This window comes from Alexandromys fortis, unplaced genomic scaffold, assembly GCF_014885135.2.
Source record: "Alexandromys fortis isolate MF-2015 unplaced genomic scaffold, M_Fortis_MF-2015_v1.1 scaffold_65, whole genome shotgun sequence".
Taxonomy (NCBI): Eukaryota; Metazoa; Chordata; class Mammalia; order Rodentia; family Cricetidae; genus Alexandromys; species Alexandromys fortis.
This window is the reverse complement of record NW_026067986.1, coordinates 4,733,142-4,752,518: the sequence shown is the minus strand read 5'-3', so window position 1 is coordinate 4,752,518 and position 19,377 is coordinate 4,733,142. Positions and strand designations below refer to the sequence as shown.

At 46.8% G+C, this 19,377-nt stretch overlaps 2 protein-coding genes and 1 long non-coding RNA gene across 9 annotated transcripts in view; 1 reads left to right on the top strand and 2 right to left on the bottom strand.

Annotated features, from left to right (window-relative positions):
• The window catches only part of Slc39a10 (solute carrier family 39 member 10), a 79,390-nt gene extending 66,281 nt beyond the window's left edge, over nt 1–13,109 (top strand). For all 7 annotated transcript variants that reach the window (XM_050159214.1, XM_050159211.1, XM_050159216.1 and 4 more), the window contains exons 4-10: nt 913–1,082; nt 2,059–2,247; nt 5,545–5,665; nt 6,686–7,051; nt 7,591–7,671; nt 8,180–8,370; nt 10,562–13,109. In XM_050159214.1, the coding sequence (XP_050015171.1) occupies nt 913–1,082; nt 2,059–2,247; nt 5,545–5,665; nt 6,686–7,051; nt 7,591–7,671; nt 8,180–8,370; nt 10,562–10,720 (1,277 nt within the window). In that variant the 3' untranslated portion in view covers nt 10,721–13,109. The remainder of the gene's footprint in view (nt 1–912; nt 1,083–2,058; nt 2,248–5,544; nt 5,666–6,685; nt 7,052–7,590; nt 7,672–8,179; nt 8,371–10,561) is intronic.
• Nucleotides 2,255–6,913, bottom strand: LOC126511808 (uncharacterized). Its single transcript, XR_007594787.1, has 3 exons — nt 6,778–6,913; nt 5,929–5,990; nt 2,255–3,773 (listed from the first exon to the last, which is right to left on the bottom strand). It is a non-coding gene; the product is annotated as an uncharacterized lncRNA (long non-coding RNA).
• A 197-nt stretch (nt 13,110–13,306) lies between the features above and the next one.
• The window catches only part of Dnah7 (dynein axonemal heavy chain 7), a 215,196-nt gene continuing 209,125 nt past the window's right edge, over nt 13,307–19,377 (bottom strand). The window contains 1 exon segment of the mRNA XM_050159210.1: nt 13,307–13,532. Coding sequence (XP_050015167.1) covers nt 13,326–13,532 — 207 coding nt within the window. The 3' untranslated portion in view covers nt 13,307–13,325.

Below are 19,377 nucleotides of genomic sequence, written 5' to 3'. Positions count from 1 at the left end.
TTGGATTTTTCTTCCTGAAAAATTAGTGTGTCCTGTAAATAACATGTAATAACATCAGGTGGAAGAGTCTCCTTTTAATCCCTAGGTTTCAGAACTGTTGCTTCTGCAATATTTCCCTGACCTAAGATTTTTGGAAAGCAACGGAGTTTCTGTTCTCTCGTTTTCTCAAAACGTTTGCAATGGTGAAATTTGAGTCTGGGTCTAGTGTCATGACCTCGTCCCTGTGGTGTTAGTTACGTGTTTGGGTCATATCTGCTAGTGGCTATCTGTTAAGAGAGTAAGCCACAAAGCTTCCCATTGGGGTGACCTCTGTGTTCTGAGTGATCTAACAAGGACTTACTGTCCTTTTGACTGTCAGCTGGCGCGCGCCATGGCATGCTGACTCCCATGTTCTGCAGTGAACACAGAACATTTGTTCTGGAGAAGCTGATGGTATGTCAGTGCACATCGTGGCATCGTCTACACGGTCTTCACACGCCCTTGCGGTACCGGGCCTCATGCCTGCCAACACTGCCACTGCCGCGTGGTCGAGCCCTTTTCTATTTTACTCTTGCAGGGTCTTGCTAAATTGCCAAGTCTAAACTTGAACATGGCAGTCCTCTGCCTCATCCTCAAGTAGCTAAGAGTACCAGAGTGAACCGCCACACCTAGCTGAGAGTCATTGCTTATAACAATGAAGCTACAGTTTATGGTGCTGTTTTGTTAATCATATGGATACACTTCATTTGAAGCTGATACATTGTAAAGTTATATAATTCTCTTGTGAAATGACTTTATGTCGTAGACAAGCATGGGCACTATGTGTGATTGTTCTGGAAGTGTCTATGTTGGCTGTCCACCATGTCTTTGTCTCCTTGGCTCGCTCAGCTGTTTAATGAGAGCTCCTGGACTAACGCGACTGTTTCCCTGCAGCGTGGATCTGCGGCATCATCTCCATCACTGTCATCAGCCTGCTCTCCCTGCTGGGCGTGATCCTGGTACCCATCATCAACCAGGGATGCTTCAAATTCCTCCTCACCTTCCTTGTGGCGCTGGCTGTAGGGACGATGAGTGGAGATGCCCTTCTTCATCTGCTGCCCCACGTAAGAAATCTTTCTGATGTGCTAAAAGTGGCACGTAAAGATGGTAGCGTTGAGAGTGTGGAGGGTAGCCTCCGCAGCAGTTCCTGTTTGGTTGTGTTCTTACGGGTAGTTTAACTGCATTTTTCAAATAAATTGAACCATTGGGTTTTAAATGGTACCAGGAGTGTTAGATTATTGATCTTTGCTGTATGTTAAGAAATGCATGTGGCACGTTGTATTGATCTCGCATCTAGCCGGGAGGGCACAGGTGAGCATTCGAGTCAGTGGCTGATTCATTTTTACTTTTGCTAGATATTTGTGGTTGAAGTGGTGACATTAATTTCTGTTTACAAAGGACTCATTACTTTTTGTTATCTCTCTCACTGAGTTTTCTCACCCTTAGAGGCATTTGTTTTATCATGGAATACAGTAACTTCGTGTGATCTAAGATCAGTGAAGTGCTGTGAGATTTAAAAGCTACCCATAAGTCACATGTGGGCTCCGACACTTTGATCTCTTAATTAACCACCGAGCCATTCTTCCAGCTCCTGCTTTGATCTCACAAAAGTTGAGAGTAGAGGAAGCTGAATGGCAGGAGGGATGGGAGAGCTTGACCTGTCGGTGGCTCAGTGAGGGTTAGTGGGAGATGTAGTAAGCTCTGCCATCCTTTAGCGCAGTAGAGGTGTCTGGAGGGGCGGATGCGGGGAGCATAGGTGAACTGGAGGTGTGGAGGGGAGGATGCGGGGAGCATAGGTGGACTGGAGGTGTGGAGGTGATGTGTGTGGAAGGGCTCCAGTTGGTTTTTCACCATAGAGAAAGGATAAATGACTTGAACCTTGTATAATACATGCATCAAAATATTCAAGGAACCCAATAAGTTTGTGTAGTTATCTATTAGTAGAAAGTTTAAAAATTAAACTGAGAATATAGTCTTTCTATGTCTGTAGATGTTATGGTCAAAATTTGGAATGATTTCCATTGTTTTCCTCACTAATAGTCTCAGGGTGGACATGACCACAGCCATCAGCATGCGCACGGGCACGGCCATTCTCACGGGCACGAGTCGAAGAAGTTTCTGGAGGAGTATGATGCCGTGCTGAAGGGACTGGTCGCCCTGGGAGGCATTTACCTACTGTTCATCATCGAGCACTGCATTCGGATGTTCAAGCACTACAAGCAGCAGAGAGTAAGTGCCTTCACGAATGTTTATTAGGTACAGCTCTAAAGAACAGCTTCTCTTTCGGAACATGCGGTTTTCCTTGGCATGGTGTTCTGTGTATTTCCTCTCTACCTTTCCCTGTCTCTGACCTGTGTTGCTTCGTCATTGCGTGTACTCTGGCCTTTAAGTCACAGTCTAGCAGTGTCTGAGACTGCGTTTCATCATACCTGAGGACTTACGGAACAGGAAAGCCGCTGACCAGTTATACTCTTAAGAGTGAATATGGAAACAGGTCTCATGAGTCTTCTCTTTTGGTTTTAAGTGACTTTCGCTATATTATCTATGGTGAAGCTTTTTTGTACAATACCTTCCTTATCATAAAAACTTGGCCAGTAATAGAAATAGCAGCGGGAAGAAGGAGTCAGAATAATAAGACTCGCTTGCGAGTCAGCAAGGGAAACTCTAGAACTAGTAAATCTTTTTACTACGGATACACTGCTTGGGAGAAGATGGCTTCACCACCCTGATTGCCTGCAGCTGTCTGTGTCTGTCAGAAAGCTGATTTAGAGCTACTCCCGTCCGCTGTTCACACTGGTTCTCGTTAGCCTAAACAGAATGTCACAGTACACGTCTGTATGTTTGAGGTAGTGACACATAGGTAGCCCCCATATATATACAGATGGACAAGAGTTACAAATGTCTTCCATCATGTTAATTCCAAATGGAATTTTTTTCTTCCCAGTACTCTGCGTGTTTATGTGCATGCACACATACATTTTTGTGTGTGTTCCTTTGACACAAAGTAGACTTGGAACAGCTCTCCGAGCCAGGATGAGGGGAGGTGACTAATTCTTACAGCATGAGTTGTCTGGCAGTCTTTGATTGTCATGGTCTCCAGTTGCCGTCTAAGCAAGAGGGACGTTTCATTTCAGGTCACTTTGGTTCCTACTGCTTGTCTTCAAAGGAGGACTGGTTAAGATGAGAATCCCAGAAAACTTTTCTGTGGAATGTGGTGGTGGTCCGGTAAAAGAAGCCAGAGAGGGTGGACTTAAGAGAAATGAAACAGAGCCAACCACATATGAATGAAATGATTGTAGTTACATTTTATGTGAGAAACACTATTTCCAGCAGATGGGTGGGCAGTCAGGTGGTGAAGAGAAGCCGCAGGGCTGCAGGAGGAGAGTCATTTACAGAACAGTGACAGGGCTGGGTCAGGGCCACCGCACAGAGAATGGCAAGGAGGAGGTAAGGAGTGGAATAAGAGTCCGTAAGACTAGATTAGCGATGAGATAATAGTTACAGGTGTAACACTGTCATGTAAGAAGCACATCTCAGATGCAGGATAGGGATTTGGTGAGAATATTTGATGATGTAAACAAAATTAAGTAACAGTCTGAGTATAGAAGGGGCAAGTTTGGCTTTCTGGCAGGCGATTGTGATAACCCCGGCTGCCGTGGCGCTGAGTCGGGAACCTGTGAATGTGATTCCTTTCTGGTTCAAGACTGCAGGGTGGCTAGTCATCTTAGTATGGTGGCAGAGCAGGCACACTGTTCCTACCAAAGGATAGCAGAACTGATAAATGCTGCAGTCCAGAAAACAGGCTTTCAGCTGACCAAAAAAATACAAGATGAGAAAGGAATTATGCCAGAAATTGTATTCCAGTAGCTTCAGGTTGAAGGGGGAAATAGGGAAGATTTCCGTTTAGAATTAATCTTGTTAAAATGTTCCTAAAACCTGGCCAAAGCTGCAGTTCGGTGCAAGGTGGTTAGTGGCAGTCTTCATAGGACTAGAGAAAACTTCCAAAATTCATATGAGAGCAAAGACCCCAAAGCCGAAGCAGTCTGAATTGGCAGAGGGCTCCAGTTCGGACTTCAGAACAGGCCGCAGAGCCACACGGCCAGGCCCTGCAGTAAGTGATGCTGGAATTCCTCAAGCAAAGGTTGAAACTAGACACTCATCTGACGCCTCTTACGGAAATCAGAGGCCTGAGAACATAAAACTGCTAGGAAGAAGCAAGGGGATCCTTTCCAGCTATTGGTTAAACTGAGTTTTTCTAAGTATAGTACTCAAAAGTACGAGAAATGAAGATAAAATTGATCAGTGGTGTTGCAGTAAGTGCAAAAGCCTCCTGGACAGCACACCTGCAGAACAGGAGAAAATCCTGAACATGATCATCTATCGGGATTCTGTCCTTCATAAGGAGCTCAGAAGCACTTAGAGACCCTTACACTAATGATCCCGTTGACAAACAGCCCGATAGGCATGTGTCTTAGACACGGCCAACATTACTACTCAACAGATAGAACTCGGAACTGCAGGGAAAGTCAGAGGCGTAGCTTAGAGGAGCACACCTGGCTTGCTTCTGAGGTTCCTTCCGAGCAGTGTAAAAACAAACAACCCCACAGTAGGAAATCTCTTCAGTAGTAACTAAGTACCATAAATAAAATAAAAAGGGAGAGACTTAAAGATAACAAGTGCTGAAGAGGATGTGGAGAAAGGGGAGTCTGCGTACCATAGGAAGATGGGAAAACACTGCCGTCATCGTGAAAACTGTTTGGAGGCTCCTTGGGGAATTAAAAGGAAGCCCATGGCTAGATATACATTCAAAGGAGGTGAATTCAGAATGTCCAGGAAGCATCTGCAGGCCTGTGTTGGTGTAGCGCAGTAGCCAGGAAGTGTCCGCTTAGAAAGGCACAAGAGAAAATGCCTGTTTTTATTTCCAAGCTGTTAGGAACCAGTGATTGTCGTATGTCACCTTACTAAATCCTCCCAAGATGCGTCCGTTTGTCAGGGCAGCTGTTGTATGTTCCATGTTACTAAGCGTACCCTAGCACATCTCAGAAACAGGCTACAGGTCGAGATCTGGCTTAGGTTTGAGCCTTTCCATCCAGCAGACCCAGGGAAGGGGGAGGGAGATGCTACTGGGGTGAGAAAATAGCATGAAGACCTAGGAGCTTCTGCTACTCTGCAGCACCACAGTGGTAGCGCTGCACGTAGTATTGGGTTGTACAAAGTTCAATGCCTTGTGTACTGAGCCAGTGAGACGGGTCAGTGGTCCAAAGGCTCAGCCTGACAACCTGAGTTCATACCCAGGACTCATGGTGGAAGGAGAGAGCCCTCACTTTTTCCTCTGACCTCCACACACATTCTAGCACACATGTAAACACACTGACTGTACATTAAATAAAAATGTAGTGATCAGTTAAAAAATAACTTGTGTAATAACACTAATTGCCCCCAAATGGGTGTTAATAAGGGCATATTGTTGCTAATTATTGCTGTGGATTTTATACTAATACCTGTTTTTTTTTTTTCCTCCCACAGGGAAAACAGAAATGGTTCATGAAGCAGAGCACAGAAGAATCAACTATTGGAAGAAAGCTTTCAGATCACAAGATAAACAACACACCAGATGCTGACTGGCTCCAACTCAAGCCACTTGCTGGTAGCCCACCATTCATTCCAATGAGAAACTTAAACTAGGAAGCTTGAACAGTTGTGTCTGCACAGAGTTTGACATTTCTTTTCTCTGTTGTTTTCCTCATGTGTTTTATCTTACATGAGTGTAGCTTGTAATTTTACTCATCTGTTCACCGTAGTCAATCCAGTGCTGTTCATGACCAGATGTATTTGGAACAAGAAGATTTGCTACTTTAAAAGTACCTGAGTGAAACAAAGGATGGGTCAGGCACAATGGTGCTCACTCACCTATAATCTCAGCATCGGGGAGGCAGGGCCAGGAAGAGCTTCAGCAAGGCTGCTTTGTCTCACTGTCTCAAAAAGAAGAAACAAAACTGCTAAGCCACTCTGTCCTAGTCAGAACAACTCCCAGATGAGACAGGTAGATAGTGCCAGCCCCCTGCCTCAGCCTTCCAGTGCTGGATCTGCAGGTGTGGATTACCGTCCTCGAGGGGTACTATTTCTTGACAGTATACAGTTTTCTTTATATGTGATTGGTTATAGGAGAAAAATGAAAGGTGCCTCCATAGTTAAAGGATAATGGCTTCCCCTTGTACTTAAAATCTGCAAGCCCTGTTATCTGATGGAACGATGCAGCTCAGACAGGTTTCCTAACCTCGTTTTCCAGTTTATTTACATTTGAATTTCTCTTTCCCTCACTGTGTCAGTTAGCACAGGCGGCAGCCTCCTCTAGCTGTGGAACTCTCCCAAAAGACAGTTATGCACATCCTTGTCATTAAAAAAAAAATAATGCTGGGAAATAATTTTTTAAAATAACTTATCAGATGTCATCAGCACGTTCCAACAAAGATCTGTGGGCAGCATTATCACTGGAGCACGGGTATAGAGAGCTTGGCCTTCAGCCAACTGTCTTGGGCAAGTTATTTAAATTTTAGCTGATAATTAGAAAAATTATTCTAATGAAATGACTTTTAAAGTATTTTAGGGAATTATATGCACGTGTGAATGCATCTGCTAGATGAGCGGATCCTTTCTTCCCTCGTAGGGACTGACGACTCGGTTGTTTCTGAAGATCGACTTAATGAGACCGAACTGACGGATTTAGAGGGCCAGCAGGAGTCGCCGCCGAAAACCTACCTGAGTGCCGAGGAGAAAATCATGGCCCGTTCTCAGAGCGACGGGCTCCACACCATCCACGAGCATGAGGTCCACGCGGCGTCGCGGAACCACCAGGACGAGGACAAGGCGGCGCTGAGGAAGCACACCCACCAGTGGCCCCACAAGCACGCCCATCACTCGCACGGCCCCTGCCACTCGGGCTCGGACCTGAGAGAGACGGGCATAGCCAACATCGCCTGGATGGTGATCATGGGGGACGGCATCCACAACTTCAGTGACGGGCTCGCCATTGGTAAGCGGGGCGGAGCGCAAGTTTACAATGTCTTGCCATACATGACTGCAGTTTGTTTTTCTCATTGGGAAGTAAAGGATGAATTTTGGTTGTTTTTCTGTCGCTAAACCAGTGTCTGCAGTGTATTTCTTAACGAACTTGCTTTCTCGTGGAAGTGCATTGCCTCGCTGCCTCCGTAGCGCCGCACTTCACGCGCATAGACATGCCTGCCAGAGACTGGGGGAGTCCCAGTCTTGGATTTAATAAAGTTGTCACAGCTTTGGGGAGCGAAGAAGAGTTTCATATTGAACACTAACTGACCATGACAGAGTTCTCTCTGGGATCTAGATTTTGTTAATCAGAAGTAGGCTTTGGTTTGTTTGAGAAAGCAGAAACCATGCTTCTCCTGACCACAGTAGCCGCCGACACAGTGGGATGAATCCTACATAAGCAGTGTATGTTCAAAAGCCATGGTGGGTAAGATGGCAGGTAACTAAGGAGTGGGAGACCCGGGAGCCCTGAACCTCACTCACTGTCCGCTCTGCTCATACCCTCTCCAGGGGCAGCGTTCAGTGCTGGACTGACCGGAGGAATCAGTACTTCGATAGCCGTCTTCTGTCATGAGCTGCCGCATGAATTAGGTATGAGCCAAAAGATTCTTCCTGGCTTTCATCAAATCTAGCTCGTCTCAGTTGTAAAACGCACAAGACAGAAGATCCACTGGGAAGTGGAGCCTGCCGTTGATGGCCAGGCATGTCCCACTGTTAAGACTGACAGCAACTGCTTGTCAAAGAAGTCAGTGCCTGTGCGCTCTGCTTCTGTAACGGGACACTGGGGAATGCTGATGATCATAAATTAGAAGTGTCGTTTCTCAAGCGCCTGGTGATGCTTTTAACACCCTTTTGTTTCACTTACTATGTACGTTATATTTTCTTTAGTTTGGTTTTGGTTTTTCAAGACAGGGTTCTCTGTGTAGCCTGTCCTAGAACTCAGTGACTCCCAGAGATCCGCCTGCTTCTGCCTTCTGAGTGCGGGATTAAAGGCGTGCGCCACTGCCACCTTGCACATTGTATTTTCTTGAAGAATAGGGTGAAGTTTGCTACTACAAACATCCCGTGGTTTTAAACTCCTGTGACATCTGAATTGCAGGGGATTTTGCTGTTCTCCTGAAAGCAGGCATGACTGTGAAGCAGGCGATCGTGTACAATCTGCTCTCCGCCATGATGGCTTACATAGGCATGCTCATTGGCACAGCCGTCGGCCAGTACGCCAACAACATCACCCTCTGGATCTTCGCCGTCACGGCGGGCATGTTCCTCTACGTGGCCTTGGTGGACATGGTAAGATGCTTTGGCTGTCTTTCTCTGTAATACTAACCTTGAAAGTGGAGTGCAGCTTCCAGAAATGGGAGACATCTTTGGAAGTGGCTGGAAACTTGTTTTTAAAGACTGCAACAACTTCAGTAATAATTAGAGAAAGGCATTTACCTTACAACGATTCCTTAGATGCTGAAAATTTCTAACCAAGTAATGCATAACTCAGGTAATAGCAGTATTTAGAGATGTGATTACAGAATAATGGCACTTCTCAGGAGACCTTGCGATGTCGGGGTGGACATCTTGTCACTGTTAGCCGATCTTTGGAGGCTCCTGATGGCCAAGACGAAGGAAGGACTCCTATGCGCATACCAGTCTTATGTCTGACTTGAGAGTTCATCAAGGCGTGGTTGTTTTCACTTACTCGTGTCCAGATACGACAGACACAGCCTTTCTGTGGGCTCAGTTTCCGTAGGGCTCATGTTCACCTCCAAGTAGACAAACACTAACTACCACACACGGACCTCCACTATCTGTGCCCGCTTTTCTTCCTTAGCTCTCCTAACCCTGCCTCATTTCCGTCTGTGCCTCAGAGCGACTCCTTGCAGCTCTCCTGTGCCCGCTTCTCACCTCTCAGGCAGCAGCTGTGCACTTTGAGTCTGTCCTCGGGTGCAGAGTCCACTAAGTCCTTGCTGGGCTCTTTCGTCACTTGTGTCTTCATCTAGAGCTAGCACACCGAGCATTTGACTTTATTTCTCAGGTTCCTGCTCCACACATAAGGGGGCAGGTCTGGGGGACAGGCGCTACTGTCGTCGCATTAGCTGTTGTCTGCCACTGGAGATGCAGCCATTCTGGGCAAAGACGGCCTGGCCCTTGTACTAGGAAGCTAGAAATCAAGAAACATTTCAGAGTAAGAATTTGTGGGTTTTTAAAAACAGTTTTGTTTTTTCCTTGATAATTGTATACAATATAACTTTAAACCTCTCGCCAGCTCCTCGCTGCTCCTTCCCAGCTTGGGTCAGAGTTGTACACTGAACTCTGCAGTTTGGAACTGCAGAGAAGCTGACTGAAAAGAGAACTGGAAGTCATTTTGCTTTGAGAAATCTGGGACTAGTTTAAAGGAGATGGAAGAGTTGGTTGGCAGCAAGAGGAGCAGGTGTATGAGGCCCTCAGTCCAGTGAGAGCAGGCGTCTCTGACCGTTAGTTCTGGGGAATAACGGCAGGTGACGGCCGTCTGTGCCGTAAGCAGGCAAACAGGACAGAGCTGTTCTCTGCCAGGATGCGGATGCGTCAGACACTGGCGCTGGCACAGAAGCAGCACACTCCCTGCGTGTATTTTCTAGCACGTTATTAACACAAAATGATTCTAATTAGCAGGAAAAGTTACTTAAAAATAGTATCCATAGCCGGGCGATGGTGGCGCACGCCTTTAATCCCAGCACTTGGGAGGCCGAGGCAGGCGGATCTCTGTGAGTTCGAGACCAGCCTGGTCTACAGAGCTAGTTCCAGGACAGGCTCCAAAGCCACAGAGAAACCCTGTCTCTCTGGTCATAAAAACAGGCCATAAAAATAGTATCCACAACCTGATAAAGGCTCTCGCCACCAGGCCTGGACCAGAACTCTCTGGAACACCTCGAGTTCTCAGGGCGGGCAGTTTGCCTTGAATGTTAATGAAGATTACTTACCTAAAGCATTTGAAGCCAGTCCGGCAGGTATCAGCAATAAGCAGAAGCTCTCCGCCCTGAGAACTCGGGGTGCGTGGTTCCGCTTGAGGTTCTAAGGGAGCCTCCGTGGAAATGCCTGCTTAGGGGACTTTGGGCAGTGCTGTTTATGACTGCTATGACTAAATACATTTATATCATTATATAGACATAAATATATATACATATATATAATAGTGTGTGTGTGTGTGTGAGTGGTGTCACCCTAACAAGAGTGCCAGGCAGGCTGTACCCAGAGCCCCACCCCCAGCCCCCTCCGCGGGTACACCTGAGTTCTGTGTCCCAGTCGATGCTGGTCAGCTCTTTGCTGTGCTGTGATACAGCAGCCGTGTTAGCCTATGGGGTGAAATCTGAGTGGCCGAGACCCAGAGTGCGCGTCTGTGAACCATTCTGTATTAGGGGAAGGGAGAAGGGAGAGAAACATTGCAGTAGAGCAGTCTTACGGCGTTCCCGGTGTGCTTTCCAAACGCCTCGCTAACTTCTCTCCCTTTCAGCTCCCCGAGATGCTGCATGGTGACGGTGACAACGAGGAGCACGGCTTCTGTCCGGTCGGGCAGTTCATTCTTCAGAATTTAGGACTGCTGTTTGGATTTGCCATCATGCTGGTCATCGCCCTCTATGAAGACAAAATTGTGTTTGACATCCAGTTCTGACCATTCCTGGGCTGACTGCGAGAATGTCTGTGCAGCTTGCCTCTGTTCCTTGTCCTACGCACATTGCTCAGGGAAGTCAGCGGCCTGCACTACTCACAGGTCCCGTGGGGTCGAGCCTGACCACGCAGACTGGTGCTCAGTGCTGTCTGCTCTGCGTGAATGGGCCTTTGAAAAACAGTTGTGATAAAGACAGGAGAAGATGGGACTCCATGAACCAATGTTGATAGACGTATAAGACTTTAAAAAAGAGAGAATCATATAAAACACTACTAGTCTTTTTATTAGTAGAAACTTCTGTGGCTATGCAGAAATAGAAATTAAACCAAAAAAAATCATTTAAACTTTAAAAATATTTTAAATGGACTTGGAGCAGACATTTTTGTGTGAATGCTAAGAATGAATTCTAGCGTCCTTTAATTCAGCTCCATATATACATATGGGATTAATAGGGATCAACTCAACACAACTTGGAAACTGTATAAAGTCGACTTTAGGAGCTAGAGGGAAGGCCAGGCTGCATTAGAGTATGGATTTAGCATTGGGAAAAGCCCGTATTCTTGAATCTAGAGTTACTATTTTTGTATATATTTGCATAGTGTTCAAACTTGCAGCCGAAACTACTGAAATTTGTGATTGTATGTTTGTGTGAACTTCACTTTAATGAAAGATTCTTAATGGTTCTTTGCATTACTATACTTGGTGTTGGGGTTATTTTCTTTTGTAACTTTGTTTTGATTTGTGGGGATGAGTCAGAGCATGTACAAGATATGTTTTTCTTAAAATTACCATTCTAGACAATATCAAAGGTGTGGCATTCCATCTCCCTCGTACCAACAATCGGAAAACTTAAGTTCTGAGTGTTCATGTTACTTTACCGGTTTTGCATTGGAACTCAGAGCACATGCTGTGGCTGGCAGTAAAATCCAAGTCTGCCATGCTTATCGTATACAACTTATCTGTATACAACATGTCGGCTAAACAGTTACTGCACTGGTACCATGACTGCTGTGGTGCCAAGTTCGTGATTAAGTCAAAATCACTCTCATTTTGTGCCAAGATACACTGTTGGTGCCTGGGACAGAACAGTCTATGTCTGCTGCCTGCTCTTACACCACTGGACAAGTGATGTCTGAGAAGTGTGTGCCGTGTTTAGCCTGACTGTTGACCCAGTGACTTGTAGACTAGTCATGTGCAGACATCTCTGTCCATACCTCATGCCACTCGCTCCTCACTTCTGCAAGGAACCTGTGTCTGAACCGTGTGCAGCTAGCTTTACTTTACCTGCGCGGCAGTCAGGAGAGCCCTTGGGGAAAACAGACAACAAACCGTCAGAGCCAAACCCCGTCCATTCCATTTTAAATGTTTTCAAAGACAAAAACAAGAATAAGAGCGGCGCATGCATGCAGGTGTTAGCGGATACTCGTCAGTATTCATTATGTTCTAAGCGAGGGTGCCTCGGTGTATTTCTCCTGTAATTTATGCTTGAATGAACAGTTGTCCTTTTCTGAGCCCCCGCTCCCCTGAAGTAGTGGTCTGTCCACGTTTTCAGCCCTGGGCACAGCTAGGACAGTCCTCTCGCCTCGTTGCTTGGCCGTTTGAGCAGCCTGCTGAAAGGTGCTGGCCTACTGAGAACTGCCAACTTCAAGTGACTTACATATTTTGCTTTCAAAACCAAGATATGTTTGTTTGTGGTTCATTTTTGAGCTTTACACCCCAGGAGGATTGTGCATCCCAGCAGTAAATCTGCTTCATTTAAAACAACGGCTAGAATAGCCCATTCTGAAATGCCTGATTTAAAGCCCATCAGTTATGCTTACAGTATAGAAAGTTTGTCTTTCTTTGCTAGATCTTCTTAACCGTTTAGGAGAGCTTTAACAGTTGCTGCTAGTATTTTGCTAGGGTTCCACCAGTGTTTAGCTTTTGCATCCTTCTAATGTATAGTTTCAGGTCTCACCAGACAATCCTAATTCCACTACATTTCTGTTTGGCTCCAACATTCCACGTGGCTTGAGCAGTCTGGTTCTACCGTGCGCTTGTTGGAGGTCACCAATGTTCCCTGTCCAGTGCTGTCACCGTGTGACACCCAGTGGACTTTGGCGTTGTCACATTCAGTCAGCTGTGGTTCTGCTTAGAAACGCTACACTTAGTTACCGATGCAGTGTGAACCCGGTCCATGACCAGGGAGTCAGCGGCTCAGATGTGATTATGGTCCCGCAAGGTGATACTTGCTAAAATATCTAAACATTTTTTGTTGTTGTTGTAACTGAATCATTTTTTTAAATTTTTAAAGCTGGAAGTGATCAAATGCTGTTTTTTTTTTTTTTTCATTGTCAACAGTGGTGTGTCATTTTATATATGTTCCTAATGCTTACGGAACTCTCCCAGAATAAAGTTCTTCAGAAAGAGAAGCAAAGCGCACCGGTGTGTTTCTCAGTCTGGCTCTGAACATTCAGTGCGCGTTTTCACGAGACTTCACAGAGGCCGGAATACAGTCACCATAGAGAGTGCTAAGCTAGTTCAGTTTATTGAAGTCCAAACAAAGGCTAAACAGTACCACGTGATCTACTCAGTCTACCGAGGGAGGCGGCTTGAGGGCGCCTCCCGGCTAGGAGTTGAGCTGGCACAGCAGGGCCACGCCCCGTCCGATCCAGTGCTCCTTGGGCTGGTCGGAGGGGAGAATCATGGCAATCACGAAATTGGTGGAGTGGCCCGTGGTGGACAGCGTGCCCCTCCTCTCACTTGTCTTATACAGGGGAGCCACGTAGCTCGGCCGTTTGGGTATGTCCGACCTCTTACAGGGTTTTAGCCACATCTGGAAGAGAGGACAGGCACCTCTTTAAGTCAGACAGAGCTACCCTGATAGTCCCAGAGTAGGTTACATCTAAAGACCTGAACCCATTCTGCTCAGATACAAAGACTACAAAATGGAAAAGTTCCCTCTGTTAGAGACACACTGCCCGCTCGTGTTTATTTGGCTTAAGTGAGTTTACTGGGATAGCCTGGGAAATGTTCTCCTTTTTACGCCTTTTCTATAGAGCAAATATTCTTAGTGAACTTTAAACTATGACCCATATTTATGCTGGCGCTGCCTGGGCCATGGTTTTTCAGCAGTCTGTATGCACAGTAAACAGAGTTAATGCATAAAATACTGCACTGTGCCCATAACAAGGGCGGTCATGCTTAAAAAACACATCACCCGCTGTTCGCCACCAGCTCGCGTTTCCCTGGGGTGAAAACTGGTTGTGTTTTCAAAGAGATATGCCACTGTTTATACTAGTTTAAACTAGCAACAAATTCTGAAGAGTTTTCTTGGGGGGAGGGTGGAACAGTATCTAAGGAAACCACCATCTTATGGAAACAGGCATACTGTGTGCAAGATGGCAGTGAAGCACCTGGTCACTCAGCTGCTTCTCCACAAGAACTAAAGACTGTAGGAGCTGCACCTGGAGCTGGGAAAGCACTGGGATTCGGGATCCGAACACAAAATCCTTGTAGAATCCAGGGGCGGCAAGGCAAGAGAGCAGCCCAGTCCCGCAGCTATAAGAGGGGATCATCGCCAGCAAATGCCAGACAGGCACTGAAGTCCCCAGGTCTTTCCAGGTGCAGCCTAGGGAGACGAGAGCCCTGAAATGCTTCCCCCTCCAGGAGACCCCTCAGGGTTGCTATATAGCCAACAGCCAGTCTAAGAAAGAACCTGATTGACAGTTGTTCTAAGGGTCAAAAACCTTCACTACTCCCATCTCTGGAACCCCAGCGCCATTCTCCGCCACACTGGCTTAGCAGAACAGCTCCCCAGGCAAACAGGTTACTACACGGTGGTGGGTGATGAGGAGGGAGGGAGCCAAGGGAGTCCCCCCACAAGGACCAGGGTTGTGCTACTGCAGGATGCTCTAGGAAGGGTGGAAAAGATTCTATCGCCTCCCTGCCTGCCTAGTTTCAGCCAAACCAGCCCCAGCTGTAGCCCTGCTAGAGGCATAGCCCAGGGAAGTCTCAAAAAACAAGACAGTCCTTACTAGAGCAATTCAAGTTAAAGAAATGGGGAGAATAAAGTCAGGGGACACGACCAAAGATACAGCTAAAACTGCCCAACATACATTCCCGCTCTCCCTCCTGGGAGAACCCTGGGAGAGGGATTTTGCTTGGCCTCCGCCATGGCCCGCTGATTGATAGTCACTGGGAGAAAAGCTCCTGAACCCCCGAAAACACTTCTCTGGGGACCCGCTGGAGGATAGGGGGCTCTCTGATGTTTAACTGCTGCGTAGGCACATCCCCCTGCACTTGGCCTGGGAGCCTGCATCAACTGCCTCTCACTTGTCTGGCCACAAGCTCCTGACAAGAAGAGTGAGCACCGCAAGGGCGGGGGCAATGCTCTGTCACTCCCCAGGAAGCCACCAGACCCGCACAGTGTCCTATGGAAAGATCCTGCTCAGACCCTTCACCATTGTGGGAGCAGCCAAGACTAGGGTCCGTTCAGATAGCAGAGCCAGCATCGACCGTAGACACCATCTGACTCTCAAGTCTGTGCTCTGCCCAAACTCAAACACAGAGAAGCTACATGGAGACCTTGCCGCAGCACCAGCTGGACGTGAACTCAGCTGAGCAGAATGAACCGGCGCCCTAAGACACAGCTGTAAGAGACAGCCATATTCTCGGAAGGCTATCCCACGTGAGTGGTAGAGACACCCATTTCAACAGCCGCACAGATTTCAACACAGAAAAACAAGAATTGGTGTAAATATTTTAAAATAATACTTCCAGAAAATAACTCCCTGATAACAGATTCCAAAGATCCTGCTGCTGCTGCTGCTGCTAAGGCGCCGGACAGATTCAAAGGAGTGGTTGTTAAAAAACTTAGTGGGAGGGCTGGGGTGTGGGTGAGTGGGCACAGCTGACTTAGGAATTCAAGGTCACCCTCAGCCACCTTGAGCTGTGTGAAACCCTGTAACCAAACAAAGGGGGAAAAAACCCTCAATGACAAATGAAATCCAAGAAGATATACATTAAAAAAAAATTAGGAAGACGAAGCAGATATGAACAGGGAACTCATCAAAGACAGGAGGGCTGTGAGTTCAAGGCCACCCTGGACTGCAGGGTAAGATCCAAGATCATCTCTTGGAGTCAAAGGTAATGCAGCCGCCTGTCTCCAAGCCAGACTTGCTTAAGCCGATATACCAAAAATAGTGGCTTTCAGAATATCATACTCAAAAGATAATGAAAGAGAACGAGACAGGATGAAAAGACTACAGGATCTTGGAAGCGCCAAAGATCAAATGCCTGAATAACTGGCATACTTGAAGGAGAAAAAAAATAAAGACTGAGGGCACAGAAAACCTATCCAATAAAATAAGCAGGAAGCTTCCCTAGTCCGAAAAACACATGTATTCATAGATAGGAAGTCTTAGATCCCCAAAAGTCATGGCCGGAAAGATCCCAGTAACACATAGTTGAAAGGCCAAAAGCACGGTACAATGGAGGGGTGTGTGTGTGTGTGTGTGTGTGTGTGTGTGTGCCCATCTGTGCAGCTGGGCATGCCTAGAGGGGCCAAAAGAACATTAGACATATTCCTCTATCATGCTGCAATTTGGTTTTTGAAGTACGAGCTGTCATTTGGTCTTGAAGCTCACTGTAGGCTGGCTCGCAAGCTCCTGCGTCTGTCTGCCTCCCTCCGCCAACACGGTTGCAGGTGTGTGCCATACCTGGGGTTTTACCTAGGATTTGAACTCAGGTCTTCTTGCTTTTCAGTACAGCAAGTATTCTGACCCATGAAACCATCTCATCACACCCAGAGGTAGTTTTACAAACTACAAGAGGAGAACACCAACTCGCACTGAAGGGAAGCCCTAGAATTCTCAGCAGAAGCCTAACAGTCCAGGGGACATGAGATAACACATTTGAGTCTAGAGAGAAAAAGATTACTTCTCACGTCTTGTATCTAGGAGGCTGTCCTTTAGAGTTATCAGAATCCTGTGAGGAGAATCCCAGGTGCTTATGAGAAAATCCCCCAAAAAAACAAGACTTATGACCTCAGTTGCTTCAAAGCATGGGATTGTTCCTGGAATGGGTTTTCGTGTTCCTGCCAGATGCAGCAGACAGGAGCGAGTTTACTTCAGATAGCTCATTACAGCTGGCTGCTGCTGTTTGCTTTATGCCTCTGTGGATAAGCATGCTTTTGCTATGTGTGGCTTGCCCTTGTGGGTGTACACTTTACTAGGGTGACTCTTAGTCCTCAGAGTCTAAGTTGTCCGAGGCTCAGAATAAAGTTGGTTGTGGCATGAGACTTTAGTCTGCCTCGTTCATCAGCTCTGTTCTCTTGGGTCCCACTGCCTCTGGAGCAGTAAACAAGAATGAAGAAACAAAGACTTTCCAGGATAAATAAAAACTAAGGCAATTTATGATCACAAGACACATATTACTAAAGAGTGCAAAAAAAATAAAACCTACACTAAAAGAAAAAACAGTCATCGTGAGCACATGAAGTATAAACTCCACTGGAAGAGTAGGTACGCTAGTGAGAAATCCAAAACATCAAGGTATCAATACAAGAAATCATCAAGCCCCAGGGATGACCACAGATAAGACCGGAAGAGTCCAACAATACTGTAAACAGAAGAAAGCAGAGGCCATGACAGGCACAATGTACCTTTCAGAACTCTGAATGAACGTGGCCTTAACTCTCCACTTAAATGATACAGATTGTTGGATGAATTAAAAGCCAGACCCAAAACATGCTGCCCACAAGAAGCGTGCCTCAACCGAAAAGATAAACAGACTTACAGGAAAGGGTGGAAAATGACATCCTCGGCAAACAGGATTCCAAACCAGGGATGAGCAGTTACAAGACTAAGAAGACAAAGGGCGCTGCATAACAGTCAAGGAATCAATTCATCAAGAAGATGGATTATTTATAAATATACACGCACATAATAACAGTGCCCAATTTTATGAGCATTGGTGTTTTGCCTGCATGTGTGCATCTCTGAGGGGGTCAGATCTTGGAATTACAGACGTACATGCAGGCAAAATACCATGTGAGCTGCCATGTGGGTGCAGGGAATTGAACCCGGGTCCTCTAGAGGATCGGTCAGAGTTCTCGCTCACTGAGCCATCTCTCCAGCAGATTTTATGCTGTACCCAATTTTATCACACAACACTACTAGGCAAAAAGGGAGCACGGGCTCCAATACAACAACAGCAGGGGATGTCAGCACCCCATGCTCACCAGGGGACAGTCATCCAGATAAAGTATCCGCACGGAAAAACCAGAGTTAATGTACGCAGCAGGTAAATGAATTTTACACTTGCCAAACATTCCCCCTGAAGCTCTAGGACGCACACACTTTCCAACAGCACTCAGAGCTTTTAGCGTGTCCACGAACACGCAGTGTATCTGTACAGGGTTGTGGCACCTTTCTCTCCTTAGCAGCAGTCAGTCACTTCCCATCCTCCCCGTGGTCCCTGGCCTTCCCATCCTCTCCCTGATCCCTGGCCTTTAATTGCACCTGGGTCTTCTTTCTTTCCTTTTTTAAGGTTTGTTTCTTTTCTATTTTTAAAGTCCTTGGTGATCTAATACACTATCTGCTGTTCTGTGTGGTCCTCCATTTCCCCTCCATTCCCATCCCTCCACACTGAGCCCTGGTGAAGCCATTCTTCCCAGCAAGGCCTTCTTACCATGGTGTTCTTATTGCTCAGCCCACCGAGTCTGTGGCTGCCTGTATGGACCATGGGCCGCTCATCGGTGGCTATCTAACCACTGAAGAGAAGGACTCGCCCTGAGCCATCTCTGTTTATCATTGGCTAGAGAACCTGAGCCGTCAGGAACTCTAGCTTAGTTTCTCCCTTGACTCTGTATGTTGTTAGGGAGTGCCTTTGTTCCTCTTCTCCCCCTATGTGTTACTTATGCGTGTAATATTGTTCACATGTGTGCGAGCACACACGTATGTGCTGCTGTACCCACGTCTGCATGTGTGTCCATGCCAGAGGCTGGTATCTGGAATCTCAGTGACTATCTCAGTTTATTTTTGAGATGGCATCTGTCAGTCAGACACAGAGCTCCCGGATAAACTAGTGACAGCTCCTCGCAGAACTAGAAACACCTGAAGTTCCTTTGAGAGCCCAGGTGGCCCGGAAAAAGCAGTGAAACGGGAAGCAAAAGCAGCAAAGCCGGGGCCTCACGCCCGCTGCTACAGAAGCAGATTAAGGCCAGCGGCGTGGCGTTCACACGGGTGGCACAGAGCAAGGAAGCAGAACGGAAAACCCAGAGTCCCCGCGCATCGGCAGCCACCTGACCTTGACGAGAGTGCCAAAATGTCTGTCAAAGACCATTCCTTCAGACTCAGGACCGCGAGGGGGGCACCCACACACTGAGACAATGGGGATGTCCTATCAGGAACTCACCAAGGCCAGCTGGCCTGGGTCTGAAAAAGCCTGGGTTAAAACCAGTCTCACTGAATATAGCGGACAATGAGGACTACTGAGACCTCAAGAACAATGGCAATGGGTTTCTGATCCTACTGTACCTATTGGTTTCGTGGGAGCCTAGGCAGTTTGGATGCTCACCTTACTAGACCTGGATGGAGGTGGGTGGTCCTTGGACTTCCCACAGGGCAGGGAACCCTGATTGCTCTTTGGGCTGACGAGGGAGGGGGACTTGACTGGGG